Source organism: Haliotis rubra, unplaced genomic scaffold, assembly GCF_003918875.1.
Source record: "Haliotis rubra isolate DU_JTF1 unplaced genomic scaffold, ASM391887v1 Scf28, whole genome shotgun sequence".
NCBI classification, from domain to species: Eukaryota; Metazoa; Mollusca; class Gastropoda; order Lepetellida; family Haliotidae; genus Haliotis; species Haliotis rubra.
The window spans coordinates 82,449-100,747 of NW_025766891.1; the positions used below are offsets into that span (position 1 = coordinate 82,449).

At 39.0% G+C, this 18,299-nt stretch overlaps 1 protein-coding gene across 1 annotated transcript in view; it reads right to left on the reverse strand.

The window, feature by feature from the left end:
• LOC124281097 (fibronectin type-III domain-containing protein 3A-like) overlaps positions 1-18,299 on the reverse strand; it is a 153,948-nt gene that overhangs the window by 13,291 nt on the left and 122,358 nt on the right. The window contains 15 exon segments of the mRNA XM_046717112.1: positions 344-457; positions 459-517; positions 999-1,104; positions 1,396-1,508; positions 3,758-3,823; positions 4,598-4,664; positions 4,666-4,737; positions 5,395-5,481; positions 5,741-5,900; positions 7,154-7,278; positions 7,552-7,605; positions 8,269-8,470; positions 9,228-9,376; positions 10,432-10,556; positions 16,143-16,283. Coding sequence (XP_046573068.1) covers positions 344-457; positions 459-517; positions 999-1,104; positions 1,396-1,508; positions 3,758-3,823; positions 4,598-4,664; positions 4,666-4,737; positions 5,395-5,481; positions 5,741-5,900; positions 7,154-7,278; positions 7,552-7,605; positions 8,269-8,470; positions 9,228-9,376; positions 10,432-10,556; positions 16,143-16,283 — 1,640 coding nt within the window.

Below are 18,299 nucleotides of genomic sequence, written 5' to 3' on the forward strand. Positions count from 1 at the left end.
AAGGAATAAGATGTTTGGTCTAACCACAAATTAGTTTTGATAATCCAGCTGATGTCTGATACCACTGTGAGTGAGTGAGTATAGTTTTACGCCGCACTCAGCAATATTCCACCTACATGGCAGCAGTCTGTAAAAAATCGAGTCTGAACCAGACAATCCAGTGATCAACAGCATGAGCATAGATCTACGCAACTGGGATACCATGACATGTGTCAACCCCGTCAGCGAGTCTGACCACCCAATCCCGTTAGTCGCCTCTTACGACAAGCATGAATTACTGAAGATCAATTCTAACCCAGATCTTCATGGGTGATACCACTATAAGACTGCATGAATAACTTACCCCTGCCCTATTGAAAGCTCTGACTTGAAAGAGATATGGTCTTCCTGGGGACAACCCTGCCACGATGCAGTCTAAATCATGTCCCCGGTACACCTCCCTCGTGGTGTTATCCGGGTGTGATCATTTGAGCTGCGTAGGACGTCACAGAGGAGCCACCATCATAGCTAGGATAACCTTCAAACAGAGATAGGTGCAATCAGCATCCAGGTCGTATGAGTTGAGGTAAGGTGAAATTAGGTTTAACGTTGTGCTTGAGAATATTTCACTCATATGACGACGTGCATGCATGTGTATGTGTACGGGCGGCTGCTCGTACTAGCCCAGACTGAAGCTGGTTTTATAGTGCTAGCCCACTGAGATACCATGCCGCAGTGAAGCATGAATACCCCACTCAGACACATTATACTGACTCCGAGCCGACCAGTCCTTGTTGTACCCATTAATGCCGAGCGCCAGGCAGGGACCAACAAGTACCATATTTTAACGACTTTTGGTATAACGCGGTCAGGGATCGAACCCGCGACCTTCCGCTCTCCAGGCGGACGCTCTAACCACTACACCATGGAGGCGGTCCTAAACAAAGGTTGGTAGAGAGATAAGCTAGCCAGTTACATTACTGATATCATGAGGAGAATATAACGTGTCCCTGACTTACTCCATCGGAGATGCAAGGATGTTGCTTTAGGTTTGCCCTGCAGTTTGGGAGGGTGACACTGTCCAGGACATATTGGTTGTGTTATTGCTACACAACAGTCGGAAAACTGAAATAAAACAAAATCATTTTTAATAAATTTAGTAAATTTTCTAATATTTTGTAGTTTTCATATATATTATTTTCAAATGGCAATAAGAACATTCAACAAAATTACAATTATTTTACAAAAATTTGCTGTCACTTTCTGTCAATCTATTTCTAAATATAATATATGATATACATTCATAAATATCTGACAATTCTTAAGGAAATTTACAACCGTCTGTATCGTATTCCATCTCAAGAACGAGACCAAATTATACATATCAAGAGTACCTTACCAAAAATTCAAACTTACCTCACTCCTACCCCCTAAACTGTAGCATGCAACCCTCACGCGATATGTGTGGCCAGGGACGAGGTGGTCAAACATCTGCTCCCTCTCTGACCCCTCGTAGACTATGTCATAACCTGAAACAACAAACTACCATCAAACCAGTGTCTAACAGAAGTAGTGAGAGAGGTTTTACGCCACTTTTAGCAATATTCCAGTAATATCATGGCAGGGGGGACACCAGAAATGGGCTTCACATATTGTACCCATGTGTGGAATCAAACCTGGGTTTTCGACGTGACTAGCGAACGCTTTAACCACTAGGCTACCCCCATCGCCCCTAACACAAGTAACGACACATCATAATTCAGATAGCTTCAAATATTTATAAGAAAATTCAACAAAGTCATGTTACAACTTTTCAACAAACTTGAATTACCCTTAATAATAAGTCTGATAAGATGTTCTTAATGTATACAAATATTTACTGAACTGTTTATGAGAGATTCCAGTCTGTTACGAGCATTTACAGTAGGCTGACAACAGTCGATGTTTGTAATGTTAAACAAAGGCGATGGGGAATAATGGGTGAGGAGGGTTATATATACTACAGTCACAGTACAAAGGATGGATACACCAAGGACAAACTCATATACTTCATGCATAATACTCTCCTCCATGGCGCCTAAAGCATATAGATATCTTGCAGATTCTCACCCATGATGATCCCTGCATGGCATCATTATCCGGTGTTGATAAACACCCTTGGCCATTCACAAACTGAGCTATGTTTTCAGCCCGATTCAGTGGAGTGGTGTTAAAAATCGCTATCCAATCTAAATTACTCTCATAAGCTAGATAAGCCCAGTGCTCGGATAGAAACAAGATTGTTCTTCTTGTTTAATACTGCACTCAGCAATGTTCAAGTTATATGGTAGCAGTCTGTAAATAAATGAGCCAGACAATCCAGTGATTGACATCATAAGCATCGATCTAACACAATTGATATCAACCAAGTCAGCGAGCCTGACCACACATCACTGTCACTTGTCTCATACGACAAGCATGTGTTGCTAAAGGCCAATTCTAACCCGCATCTTCATGGGTTGATAGAGATACGATGATAATAACTTTAGAAAGAAACTAGGGATGAATGAGGCCTGGGTATTTATCAAAACAGAATTGTAAAATAATACATTAGATGAAAATAGAGGAAGACAGATTCTTTAAATCACTAACCTCACTCATCATAGGCTATGACTGACTGACTGACTGAGTTTGGTTTTACGTCGCTTTTAGCAATATTCCAGCAACATCACGGTGGGGGACACCAGAAATGGGCTGCACACATTGTACCCATGTGGGGATTTGAACCCAGGTCTCCGGCGTGACGAGCCAACGCTTTAACCATTAGGCTACCCCACCGCCCCCATAGGCTATGAAGATGAACTGAAGATCTCAATACAGCTCTATACATGTAGCTGAATATATCTGTATGCATGTCAGTAAGCCAATCAGGTAAGACTCTCAGTGCCCCATCTATGATAGAGGGGTTACGATAAGCAGCCCAGGGTGCTGTTGTACAAAGCAATCTTAGCGCTACTCCAGTCGGAAGTCTATGTTAAGGTATGGGTGTCACCTTAGCCCTAAGGTCACTTTGAACAACGGCACCCAGATCCCTTTCCACAAAACAGTCGGCTCTAAGGGGATCGTAACTCAAACACTTTAGCATCGGCTTAAGACAATCGTAGTGCAAGAAGTGTTCGTGGAACAAGACCAATGCCATCAGTGAGTCACTGTGCCTGGATGGCACAGATCATTGTATATCACAGGTTTGTCTGGCCTCAGTTTTTACAGGCCGCCTTAACGCAGCCAATATATTGTGGGACAAGACAGCATGGACACATGGTGAACACAAACACTGCATCGGGGAGCCATGCACCATCAACACATTACCTCCTCCTTATAGTAAGCAACGCAAAAGTGCATCGAAAAAATTAGTAATTTGTGAAAAACATTTCCTTTTTTATCCAATGCATATGTTTCAGTTGGGCTGAATCACAGTGAGGGATGTAGCTGAATGCATAAATATTTCATGCATAAAAGGCATTCCTCATACTCCAACAAACATAAATCATTAATTGCTGATGAACAGCACAATCAATCTGAGAAAGCATGCAGTTATGGGATTAAATGAGAAAAGTATTGATATTTTGGATAAATGGGTTATATGTTCTATTATCCCTGAAAGGGTTTGTATCCCCGTGGGGAAAGTGGTCCTGCCCCAAGTCTTACTAAGTGACCCTGAAGTGCATGAAGTGAAATTTATTACTGAATTGTTGCCAGAATAAAGGCATGCATGCTTCAACTAGGCTGTGACACGTACCTTCTCCATCATCAAGTTCAAGAACAAACTTGGTGATTTCTGAACCTCCTGAGTCAGCAGGTGGATCTGGAACAATGAGAAACCAATCTTTCAAACAACAGACAGTAGGGGATGTGTTCAACACTGGCCATCATACCAAACTTACTCAACAGGGAGACAATGACCCACAATCTGGCAATCATATCCACTCAAGGACATCGTTTTTATCATTAAAATATGTGAAACAATGTCTACCTATGATTAGAGTGATTATTAACGGCTACAATGTGCAACATGATCAAGATCATCATGAGCATACATCTACACAATTGGGATAAGATGAGGCAAGTCAGCAAGCCTGACCACATAATCCTGTTAGTAACCTCTTGCAACAAGCATGGTTTGCTGAAGAGCAATACTAACCCGGATCTTCGCGGGTCATTCACACCTAAGATTGAGTGAGTGAGTGAGTTTAGTTTTACGCCGCAGTCAGCAATGTTCCAGCTATACGGGGGCAGTCTTTAAATAATCAAGTCTGGACCAGACAATCCAGTGATCAACAGAATGAGCATCGATCTGCGCAATGGGGAACCGATGACATGTGTCAACCAAGCCAGCAAGCCTGACCACCCGGCCCCGTTAGTCGCCTCTTACGACAAGCATGGGTTACTGAAGGCTCATTCTAACCCAGACCTTCACGGGTCACCTAAGATTGAGGACTCAGCATATCACAAAGTATGAATAAAACTCACAGAAATTTGGATTCAAAACCTAAGCAGTGAGCCGATTTCTCTGACAATACAAGAAGAGATCCCTTATTTTCCTACTGTGACAGCCATCTTATACAGTGAGCAAACTTACCCCATATGACCCTGAAGTTGTGAGCAAATATCTTTCCTTTGATCTGTGGTTTGGGTGGAGCAGTGGGGGCGCTCCGGCAGTGTCCTATGGGCCACTATATCACTCCACTTGCTTTGACCTTCATCATTTTTGGCAGCTAGCTGTAAACAGAAAACACACGCATTGACTCTCCATCCAAATTACATTCCACAGATGTCATGATTCTTCAATATTTCATCAGGCCTAGTTGTGTCATTTCTACATAGAAAACACTTTAGGGACACCTCCAAATGTTTCAGGCAGTGGGACAGTGGTTAGAGCATTTGCTCGTTGCGCCAAAGTCTCTGGTTTGATTCCCTACACAGTTAAATGTGTGCAGCCCATTCTGGTGTCCAGTGCCATGATATTGCTGGAATATGGCTAAAAATGGTGTAAAATCATCCTCACTCGCTCTAAAATTTTCATGTCACTTATGTGTAGGTTATATATGAATCATTCAATGAAACCATCCTTTAAGTACAACTGATGTAAGTCAATGCTAAAGTATGGGAGTTGCATTTAGCGCCAATGAGTAGCAAAAGTTAGAACGAAGGCGCTAAACAAATCAATTATTATTATTATTATATTATTATTCATTTTGACACTATGATTGCTAGGTGGAACAGTTCCCATATCTTTATCAGCAACTACACAGCAGTTTATCTTGAATGCAACAGTCCAACTTACCAAATAACATTAACGGAATACTTCCAGCACCAGTTGTCATATAATACATGTGATCAGATATAGACAGGTAAAATACTTTTAACAAGACTCACCTTGAATTTGTACTCAGTATTCCGTCTAAGATTCTTTATTGTACATGAAAGGTTTGGACCATTGTATGCAGGCAAAAAACCATGACCCTGAAAGAAAACATTCATTCATTAAATTCTACATAGGGAAATAGAAAAGATCAATGCACTTACAAACAGCTGAACCAGGAAGTTCAATGTCACTTGAATTTTGTTTGAATGAATTGGTGTACATAAAACAGTTCTGATTTATTGTTAGAAATATGTCCTTGACATCTATTATTCTGTGAATAATTTGGGTTATGATACACTGAGGTTAATTATTAATTTGAAACAATGAATTTTAACTGATGATGATTATTGTTCTTACCGTAGCTTCATCTTCCATTTGTAATAAAAACTCATCATCATTTGGCCTCTTGATCCATGACACTGTGAGAGCATAGACGAAGGGTTCGGACAACATCGGAGGGTCAGGCTGGGATGGTATGCTCCCACTCGTGTAGAAGCTCACAGGCTCGCTGAACGGGCTGCAAATACATGTCATATTACAGGCCACCGATTAATAACAAATTATTAGCTCATGCTTGTTTTAAATGCTGCTTAGCATTGTTCAACTACAGTGGAAGCTCTCAAAACCGGCAGCCCTCAAAACCGGCAGCCCTCAAATCCGGCATGCTCTCAATATCGGCACTAAAATTATGATCATTTACACGCCCTCCAATCCAGCGTCAATTTATTCCGTATTTCGGCACAACAAAGACCGCCCAATTGACTGTTTGTACAGTAATTTCCGCTCTCTAAACCAGCATCCGGTATCTTGGCTCTCCTGCTGATTGGCTGATTGGCTGATTGGCTGAACGTGTATTAACAACACATGACAAATGGGACCAGATAGCCGAATTTATCAATTTTATGAATTTGACATCCCTGATATCTTCTCAAGAAACACTGACAATAACTTTATGACAAGGGTTTCAGGTTGTTTTATCAATTTAATTAAGAACATCAAAAGATTTTCCAAATGTCTCTAGCAAATTTCCTGTTGAACAAAAACACAAATTATTTGAATGAATTTTCTCATTTCTACAAAAACAATTCAAGATCTTGAGTGGCTGTTACAACAGCATGTTAACATGTCCTGTCTCTTAACGCCTGTGTTAATGTGTCTTATCATTCAGTGACATAGCTTGGAAACTAACATTCAGGAAATCATTCAACAGGTGAGGTGAGGTGAAATTGGGTTTAACGTCGTGCTTGAGAAAATTTGGCTCATATGACGACATGCATGCGTGTGTATGTGTATGTGCGGCTGCTTGTACTAGCCCAGACTTTAGCTGGTTTTATAGTGCTAGCCCACTGAGATACCATGCCGCAGTGAAGCATGAATACCCCACTCAGACACATTATACCGACTCCGAGCCGACCAGTCCTTGTTGTACCCATTAATGCCGAGCGCCAGGCAGGGACCAACAAGTACCATATTTTAACGTCTTTTGGTATGACGCGGTCGGGGATCGAACCCGCGACCTTCCGCTCCCCGGGCGGACGCTCTAACCACTACACCACGGAGGCGGTCTCATTCAACAGAATCAGCAGCAATCTACGCAAGTGATATGTGTCAACCAAGTCAGTGAGTCTGACCACCCGGTCCCATTAGTCATCTCTAACAATAAGATCAGTTCAACCCATCTTCATGGGTTGAGTTGTTGAAGAGCTATTCTACCCTGGATCTTCACTGGTAGACTGAATAATGTATGGTACAAGGACATGCCAGACTTACCTCTTCCCTATGCTGTTGATTGCCGCAAGCCTAAATGTGTACCTTGTGGAAGCTTGAAGTTTATTCGCACGATATTGGCGTTGAAGACCATTGTAGATCTCAACAAAATTCCCATCCCGATTACCCTAAAAAACAGAGACAGAAATGAAACAATGATCCTAATATTTAAAACCAATTCGTATAATATTTTCTTGCCTTGTCAGTCTATTCATATATCTTCTCGACATTCACATTTAAGAAATTTATATCTGGGCATCTGTCCACAAATACATGAATCTGAAATTTGATAATGTTAGTCTGTGCAGAAGTATGAGTGACATCATCACTTGAATTTCACAATAGGAGTGAGATCATCATTCGGGTTTCACTGTAGGAGAGATCATCACTCGCTCACATACCTGATCATACTCTAGTGTGTATGTTGATATCTTTGATCCATTTTCACAGGTGGCCTGTTGAATAAATAAAGTTATTATTGTAGCAGCCTTGCCTGCATTTCAAGCAAGCATATTGTGACATGTTTCATGAATGTCGATGATACATAACATCATGAATAAAACTTAATTTTGATTTCATTATCTCTGTAACTTATTAAACCAAAAACAAGGAATTTTTTTAATCACATTATTTTCAAGAAGTCAAAAACACAAAATATTAAATTAAACATTAAATTAAAAGACATCATTTAGAGCATATGTCAATTAATTTTCAGTAAACACACCTCTGATCCTGCAAAATCTATTTAAAAGAGAATGCAAATTTTCTACCCAATTAACAATCAGGAAGTAAAATATTGAAGGTCCAAGGCCGAGTAAGAGATTAAAAGATATGTTCATGCTGACTAAGCTGCTTTTAAATCCGCAGAAATCGGCTGCTATTTTCATCTGAGTATCACACTGTTTTATACTGTTTATCAGTCGTCCTGCGAGGTCGTTCATCAACAAACATCTACAAGTCAGATACACAACAAATACGCATGCATGCACTTATGTTCGTGTAGACAGACAGACAGATTTATTTCGTAGAGTGGCCATGAGGCCAAAAGCACAGTGGCATTTTTACATCATGTTCTTTGGAGCTCTTATGTTTGTGTAGATTTCTATCATCATACTTACAGCCCACTTCAGCTGTATATTATTTCTCGTCTTTGACACAAGTTTTGGCGGTTGAGGAGCCTCCGGTTCACAGAACGCTGTTCGGAAGCTGACGCTGTCAGTCTGGTTACCTTTGAGGTCATCATGGAGTATAGTACAAACCCGTAAGTGATACTCCGTTGCAGGTTTCAGATCTTTTAATGTTATTTCAGTGGCATCTCCCCTGAAACAAACAACAGACCCAATAATCCACGGCTCTCTTTCATTAAAACAAAAAATCCACCTCATGGTACAAACGCATGACTAAAATAGAAAATCTAATGCTTGTTACAGCGACCTTGACCCTTGATGTCGTATGAGACAACAGGATCAGGTGGTCAGATCCCCTGACCCCTTATAAGCATGTTACATTCCAGTTGTCTGGAAGCTCAAGATAACTGGATTGTCCGTTCCAGATTTGAATGTTTACAGGCTTGGAATATATACTGCTGAGTAGGGAGCTGAGACACTAATAGTTTGTTAATGAATGCAAAACAACTTGGTATGGTGAACAAATTCTGCGGTTGAGCCAAAACAACGTAGATATAATATATAGACATTGGAAAACCATCATGTAATACATATTTCCTGTCAGAAAGAACATTTGAGACAAAAATCAACAAAAAAAGTGCGAAAATCTTTGAGCATTTAAACTATAAGCCAAGATTTCTGATACCACCGAAGCAATCACACCTGTGTTGTATTTCAGCAGCCAATGAACAATCTTATCTAGTTTGTGAGCTTAGTTTTAAGCCGCACTCAGCTATATCCTAACTGTATGGTGGCAGTCTGTAAAAAATTGAGTCTGGACCAGACAATCCAGTGAACAACAGCATGAGCAGCGATCTACGTAATTGGGATAATATGACATGTGTACACTTTATCAGTACGTGTACAAAGGATAGACAGGTTTTGATAGCAAGCAGTCACACAATACTTACTTATAGACAGGTTTGTATTTTGTATCACGGCCCTTGTCGGAGAGGAGCAATTCATATTTAAAATCGGACTGGTCAAGCTCAATGTCACTACTTTCTACATCTGGGGGGGATATTTGTATCAAGGCACTTCTCGCCTCAATATCGGTCACCTGGAATAAAAGAAAGAGGAGACTTGAAGACATTCCCGATGTAATCATTGGCTCAACAACTAAACAGACATGTTGATTAACGTAGAGTGAGTGAGTAAGTGAGTTTAGTTTTACGCTGCACTCAGCAATGTTCCAGCTATATGGCAGCAATCTGTAAATAATCGAGTCTGGACCAGAGAATCCAGTGATCAACAGCATGAGCATTGACCTGCGCAATTAGGAACCGATGACATGTGTCAACCAAGTCAGCGAGCCTGACCACCCGATCCCGTTCGTCGCCTCTTACGACAAGCATGGGTTAATGAAGGTTCATTCTAACCCGGACCTTCACGGGTCGATTAACGTAGAGTTACAAATTTGTGGCAGTCTTGTGGTAATGGTTGAGTTATGTGCTGTAATATGGTCAAATGAATCTAAATAATAGAGAATGCACTAATGCAAGATTCTATTCTAATCTAATACAAACACAAAATCTCTATTCTATTTCTATCGGTATCCAAGTGTCAGTATGTTTTTGTTTATGTTATGTATTAGAACTGTGTATCGTAGTATCGATAATCGTGGCACTTTATCTGATGATAAATATATCAATACTTGTTTCGCATCGTGATATGTATCGTTGACGTTAGAATTACTACTTTTCACTAGAAATTGACAGGTATGTCAAAATTTACACTGTTACTTGCTATCAAAATAAACTTTTTTTTAAAGGAAATAACTAAAGATAGCATATTATGATATGCATCGAATCGAATCGTATCGTTTTAAGATATCGCGATACGTATCGTATCATGAAATTTCTGTATCGTCACACCTCTATTATGTATCATGAGAGTCAGTTGACTTCCTGTTGTGTCAGTGTTTAAATTAAGATTGTTGTCATAACCCTGACATAAAAAAAGGACTGAGGATCCCTCGAGTCACATCATGCAGATGTCAAAGGTCCCAGGAATCCCTTAATTTCGATCACTCATAACTGATCTAAAAGCCAACATAAAACCTTCTTGTTAAGAAATCATTGATAGTAGTGTGACAATAGCAACATATCACGTTACCTTAGGAGGGGACATATTTGAGAGACTCTGTATAACTAAGGAATTATCTTCCTCGGATTCTGTGGGTCCATTTTCTGACGTGGACATGTTAGACACGCTGTTGCTTGTATGGACCTCTCCGTTCACTGAAACAACAGACAGAACATATTGTCAACATTTTCAACTTGAATGAATAATGTGATACACTATTTCAGTCAAAGCAAGCACTGAAAAATTAACTGTACAACTGCTGAGATCAATCACAGCATTCGACTTGTTTAATGTCACAGACAGTTCCTCAGCAAAAGGCACTTAGAACCAAACAAAGCCATAAGTTACACAAATTTTTAACCTACATTTGTGTGCAGAGTTGATTCCGTCTCATTTGCAAGAAAATATTATTACATATTTGATATATTCATCCATATTCTTTTGCAAAAAAACAAGAAAAGAAATAGGATGTAACAGCCATAAAAACATTTTTAGCTGTAATGAGTCCTTCAGTTAAAAACGGAAACATTCTAATGAATCCAAATATAGTCTTATGGATCCTATAACCATAACAAACTTACTTGGGAATATATGAACAGTTTCTAACACAATAACTGTGCATACAGTAAAAGCAGCCTGATCACAAAGTTCCAGTATACTGACTTATGATCCTCCAATATGGCCACTGAGTGAGTATGGTTTTAGGCAGCTTTGAGGGATATTTCAGCAACATCACGACAGGGGACACCAGAAACAGGCTTAACACATTGAACCCAACCGGGAATGAAACCAGGGTACCGATCATAAAACATTCATAACGTTACGACCTGTCATAACTCTAGAGGTTATTACAGGCTTATGATGTAGTAGAGATACAAGAGTTTTGTGGATGGGGACCCTGTTGTTTGGGATGATGAGCGAACACTTTAACCACAAGGCTACCCCACCGCCCTATACAGCCACTGACAAAGTGCCACTAAGGTGAGGTGAGGTGAAATTGGGTTTAGCGTCGTGCTTGAGAATATTTCGCTCATATGACGACGTGCATGCGTGTGTATGTGTATGCGCGGCTGCTAGTACTAGCCCAGACTTAAGCTGGTTTTATAGTGCTAGCCCACTGAGATACCATGCCGCAGTGAAACATGAATACCCCACTCAGACAAATTATACTGACTCCGAGCCGACCAGTCCTTGTTGTACCCATTAATGCCAAGCGCCAGGCAGGGACCAACAAGTACCATATTTTAACGTCTTTTGGTATGACGCAGTCGGGGATCGAACCCGCGACCTTCTGCTCTCCGGGCGGACGCCTAACCACTACACCACGGAGGCGGGTAGTGCCACTAAGAGTGTAATTAGGTGAAATCTTCACCGCATAACACTACAAAGTAATGAGGAGGAAGTCAAATTACTAGACTCTTGTGGATATAACCCAAAGATTCCTGACATTTTTGTAGCTGATTTGCGAATGATATAATAAAAATCAGGCTCACTAATGGCAACTTGTAAATAATTCAACATACAAGTACCATGAAACATATTTGTACATTTTCTTTTGTGGGTTGTGATAGAGTGCTTGGGAGATTCAACGGTTGGAAACTCTTTACCCCAGCATATACGTATATATTTGTAATCTTCTAATTATTTCCTTTAACACTTTCCAGAAGTATGTCCTTGCTTCACATCACACAAACTGCATGACTTGAATAACATGAAGACACATAAGCAAAGCAGAGCTTAAATTTCCCGTAGTCAGCAAGTTTCAATATGTGCTCCACAAAGAAAATAGGCCAGTTGCCGGATAATCGTGTCTCGTTGTGTACAGTAGAAACCATTATGAAACATTAAATCTGAAAGCTGTAATGTTAGAATTGAAAACAGGGATATCCTATTTCATCGCTAAAGAATGTGTAGATGAGAAAAATGTCCTCAAAAAATATCTCAACTTGAAACATCAGGTAATGTGAGAATTCCATAAGAAAAACAGCTGGCATTTCCCATACGCCCATGTAAGAATCTCTCAAAACTCACATACCGGTAATTTGTGAAAGAGAAATTAGCAGAAAAGAAATTATATGGTCAATCTTGGTTTAATGGATGTCAGGAATAATTACCGAATGACACTGAATAATTTGGTCTGATATAGTGCCATCTAAAGCATTACTAGGGCGGACAGATAGTGAGTCTCCGTAACTGATTAGCATACAGGATAAAACAGAACCAGTCAGCACAGTCTACTCATGAGAAACTTATACACAAAACAGCTGTTGAAACATATTGGCCGGATCTTATTTCTGTGACACAGATTTCACAAAGACAGTCGGTAAACAAGAGATAGCGACATTGAACAACACAAAAACAGTCCTGAGATCCTGTTTTTTAACACTCCTCTTAAGATATTTTAAATTCCGTATAGATAGCAACTGAACTAGCTGGTTTTCATTTCTTGATGATAGGAATGGTTGAATGACAAAGTATGGATTAATTGTTGAAAAAAATCCATATATCTCAGACTTTAAAATCAGAGGTTGTGTGTCTTTGCCAGGAAGGTTGAGATTACAGATTGTGACTGTCCTTGAACCTTGTGTAGCTGCTACCTATTGGCACAACAGTGTGTGATTGAATGGGGCGAATGTGTCAGTCATATCACGATGCTCCACAATTTTAGAGGTTATTTGTTGTATTTAATACCACACTCTGCCATATGTCATAAGACTATAGTGAGTAAATAATCAAGTCAAGACCGGACAGGCCAGTGATCAATATTGTGAGCACCATCCACACTGTCAAATATAAAAAAGTCAAACAAGTATGTCCTTCAGCATATGTCAATCCACTGTCACCCCTTACACAAAAACGTATTTACTGTCAAGTATGCAATCACTAAAACCTCAGACTCTAAACCTTGTTAACCACTTCAAATATTACGTCACCAGCCAAAAAATGTAATAAATTAAACATTTGCCCAACAGCTATTATCTTGCAAGTGCAACTGTTCCATTATTTGGTTTGTTTATTGTTTAAGCCGCACCCAGCAATTTTCCAACCATACGATAGCAATCTTTAATAATTTGCTCAAAGACTGTTATAAAATAACGTCACTCTTTCATCTGCTCTCATACAAAACTTTCCCACTTGTTCCGACTTGTGTCTAAGAGTTTCCTACACATAAAATATAATATTTAATATTCAGGCTGTAATGCCACATACCATTCGATATAAAAACTGGCCAATGAAAGTAATGAAGTAGATCTAATAGATGCTGTTCCACATTGTGTGACAGGTTTATGATCAACCATCACTTTATATCAGCTCTCTAAGGTATACACAAAATGAGATCAAAGTCACTCATTGGAACCAAAACGATCACGTCATCCATTGACAGATGCTTAGCTCAAATAGAGGCCAAGAGCAGCTATTCTAACCAGTCATTAAGACAACACAGTGGAGGGCTATGCCCTTCTTACTTTGCCCACAGGAATTTCTGACTTGCAAATGAAGATGTGCAAGCAACGGTGTGCACGTCAGAACTCATTAACATGCTAAAAGAAATGAATATTTATCTTGCAATCTATATACTCCGTTAACAGAAATGAAAACTGTTCCTCTCTGCGACACAATCTCAAACAGCTGATTGTTTCATTTCCTTCACTTCCCCTTATGAGTCTCAAGTCAAGTAGTTTGGGAAATAGGGAATTATCAAATAACCATAACACAGAAGGGAATTTCCAAGACAAAATCTCCCAGTGTTATCACAATGAATTATCACTATACTGCTTAACCTGTAAGAGACACACAATCCTGACTGCAAAATTGGCAGAAGACTTCCCTGTATTTCTTTCAAATCGAGCCTCATGTTTAGTCTTTTTAAAATTCCCAAAAGATCTTACATATCGAAGCTTGTCTAATCAGACTGCCAGATAGTCCATTGAGGAACAACATATGAACATCCAGGTATACTGTATTTCGTAATTCTACAAAGCTAAACAGAAAGTAGATTGACACGGAAATAGTCATGTGTTCCTGTTTCATCAGTTGATATTTGAATGTCTACCGGTGCAATTTTCTGTAAATGACATATCAGTTTGTGAAACAATTCCTGGCAAGGTTTGTTATTACATGAATTGTATCCTTTGTGCTAAACATGAGAGAGACCTTGACCTCTCTGTGCAATTCAACTTCCTCTTGGTGGGACAATCAATACTGCCAATACATTTCATGAGACCAAGTGCCAGTCCATGTCAGCTGTAGACTGAATTATGCAGCAGTAGGAGATATACACCCAGGCCTCAAGGAATGTCAAAACATATAATGAAAAAGATTTCATTATTACGGACTGACTGATTGAGTTTGGTTTTACGCCGCTTTTAGCAATATTCCAGTAACATCACGGTGGGGGACACCAGAAATGGGCTTCACACATTGTACCCATGTGGGGATTCGAACCCGGGTCTTTGGCGTGACGAGCAAACGCTTTAACCACTAGGCTACCCCACCGCCCCCCATTATTACGGAAGTGAAATGAATTTAGGTATTACGGTAGACTAACAACTAGGCTCGGAAATGAACATATTTTACAGAAAAAACAGTTCATAATAAAAAAATATATAAATATAATGAAAAGGAGCCCCGAGACTTCCTGTGGAAATCTAGACTTGCCACATAATCTAGACTTGCATGGGCTTTCTTGGATATGTTTGTTTCAGGGTCTGTATGACAGACGAGTACTACGGTAGCAGCCAATCAGATAAATCAGGGTAAATGGATGAAAAATGGAGATTACGGAAACAGCGTAATGTAGGCACACAATATGGATTGGTATCAATCTATAACTTTAATTCTCAATCCTGAATCACTTGAGTACAGTAATGTCACAAGATAGCATCTGCTAACTTAATATTGTATCTTATTAGCAAGTCTACCATGAACACAGTTGGATGCCAGTCAAACAAGCCATTGTGTTGCAAGTAAGTATGGGCATGAACTTCTAATATACAGTTGTTATGTATCAAAATAGCTCATCAAGCCAAGGCCAGGAGGTCAAGTGTGGGCAAGTGTTTGTCAGCTCTTGTGGCCATCCATCGTACAGAAATAGCACCATTTATATCAGTATGACCACCGGATTCACATTTTCACCAGCATGACCACCTGTTTTAGACCTTAATTAGCATGACAAACCTATTTTTAGATTTATCAGCATGTCCACCTGATTCACATTTTCATAACTATGACCATCTGATTCACATTTTCATCAGCATGATAACCTTATTCACATTTTTGTTAGCATGACAGACACCAGAAATTGATGCATTTAACAGCTCATAACAATCAACAGATCAAGCAAATAATATCAGTTTTACTATTATGTCCAAAACAATGTATTTCTTTTGTAGAATATGAAAATTAATTTGCATTTCAACAGAAAACTTTCAAGATGTGGGTAGCATTTAGTTATGGTGCACACCCATCCAAGGGTGATTCTGGCCTTTAAATGTTTGAAAAAACAAGTACTGCATTGAAAGTGAAGAGTTTAACAAAGGATGACATAAAATATAGGGGGAAAAAAACAACTGCTTTTAGCACAAAAAATGGGATATGTTTCCCAACAGAAACCAAGAAATTAGTTGAGATATATTCTGATAATTCATAATGCTTTCACTAGCATATTGAACCCTGATCTGTGATTAGCCTTGACCTACAAGACAATGACTTTATTATTAATGTCATGGACAGATCCTCACCCCCAGGGTTCCCTCTCCGCCTTGTGGGTGGGCGCGTCTGCTGGTAGTAGCCGTCCGTCCTCCTCCGCTCCAGTTTCTTTCTTACTTTTGATCTCTGTCGCATGTTCCGATCTTCTGGTGAATTGACAGGGGGGCTTGGTCCTTCAGCATCCATTATGATATTGATTAATGTTGATTTCAACAAATGTCATCAAAAGCCACTTGAGAAATTTGCATATATTGCAGACAACTGACCAGCAGACTATTTGTGTTGCTGACCTATCACAGATAGGCTAACACTCCAATAATCAGAGCAATCAATAAATGACAAGTATAAATTTCGCCAATGTCTGCTGGGGTATACCCACAGCAGCAAAATTACCAGACAGAAAGGTCTGTAATCCTGTTAGTTTGTATATTTCACCACAGACAACACCAGTATTGTCACTGACGTGTCAGCACAGACTCCATAGCCATACCTTGACACATCACTTCCTTGTATCATGCAACAAAACACTTTATCCTCATAATAACAACAAAAATGATAAAATAACATAAATATATGTTGCTGTACAGTCAAGGGGAGCATAAATGTAGTTTATTCTATCAACTGAATGCAAACATATCAGATTAAGGCTACCATATGTTATTGTGTATGTGGTAAGAGGCTTCCTCTTTATACAGCTCCATATGGGAGACGTCAACCTCAATGTTGAGCCACAGCCAGGAATTTTCAATGAGCTCACTGCCTCTTTGTTATTCAATACAGTGTTGAGGCATATAATCCGAAACTCATGAAATGACTAAATTAAATCTCTGTACAATCAGAAATTGTAATAGATCCTGTGAACTTGTTGACAATTGTTATTAATAACACAAAACAAACAGCCCTGTGTGTTTAAAATGTCCTAACAGTAACCAGTGTTTCTCAACACATGACCACCTAAATTGATAAAAAAATAATTAAAAGCTGAAACATTAAACATTAATTTATAGCAATTACATGTAATTCTTTTATTCTTTAGTCAATGAAATGGCACAGAATTCATAAGATAGTGAAGTTTGTTCATTTTTTTTTAAGTTGAATATCCAAGTTAGAACAAAAAAAAAATTTAAATAAATTTATTTATTGTTGTGAAAGTATAAAAATAATCTTCTATATTATAATGTTTGTACTTAGTTTTTTTTAACCTTGCTTACAGCTTATCTTAACCATGCAGTGTTTCATGAGTGTTTCATAACACTCCTCCAAGTGGAGCTGGTGTGTGATGAAATATACAACCTTTCAACACAGTCAGCTGTCAGTGTTTGTCAAAACTCCCAGTACATCCCCTTTACAAACCAAAAACAAGCTACTCTCCCATTACTGTCAATCAAATGTTTTTCAGATGTGTAATTAAACATGGACAGCAAATATTTTGACACTGAACATCATAATAAAACAAAGTGGAAGAAATAAGAATTTAATACCATCAGTTTCATCTGTCACTGATGTATAATTGAATAAAGACGTCTTACAAAAATTGACACCATGATGAAGCATGGTTCCAAGCACATGACATCTATGTGGTTCATTTGAAAAGATTTTATTGCTCTTTATATAACTTTAAGAAATTCAACCACAATAAAACTGAAATATCCTCATATTTGCAACATAAACACCTCATTACCAAAACGTGAGGGGCAACACACTGGACATGTTCTAAGTTACTGAGCATATTTATCTATATTTATACAGCATCAAAGCTAAAATAAGTTACTTCATGCCCCATTAAAGCATATCTGTCTGCCGGCCACATCCAAAATATGTGAGACTCAGAATCAAAGCACGCACCTCTTTGGTATGTCTTGAAACTTACAATATCACGAAGAAATTTGATTTTGTATAAATATTACAAGAACAAAGGAAAATGTAACAAAGTTCCAGCTGGTACTAGGGCTGATATGATATGCTTGCATATTCGGTGAATTTAAGCTTAAACTTCATGAATTGAGTTTATCTCAATAATGCAAAAATGTCAGAAAGAAATGTACCTATTTCACATGACAGGTAAATGACGACATTTATGGGGCTTAATTTTTCCCATTGACAATATTTCGATCTTTTGAGCCAGCCCTACTTCGAAGTCAACAAAAAACACAGATGCATCATTCTGAGTCTTACACATATATATTTTT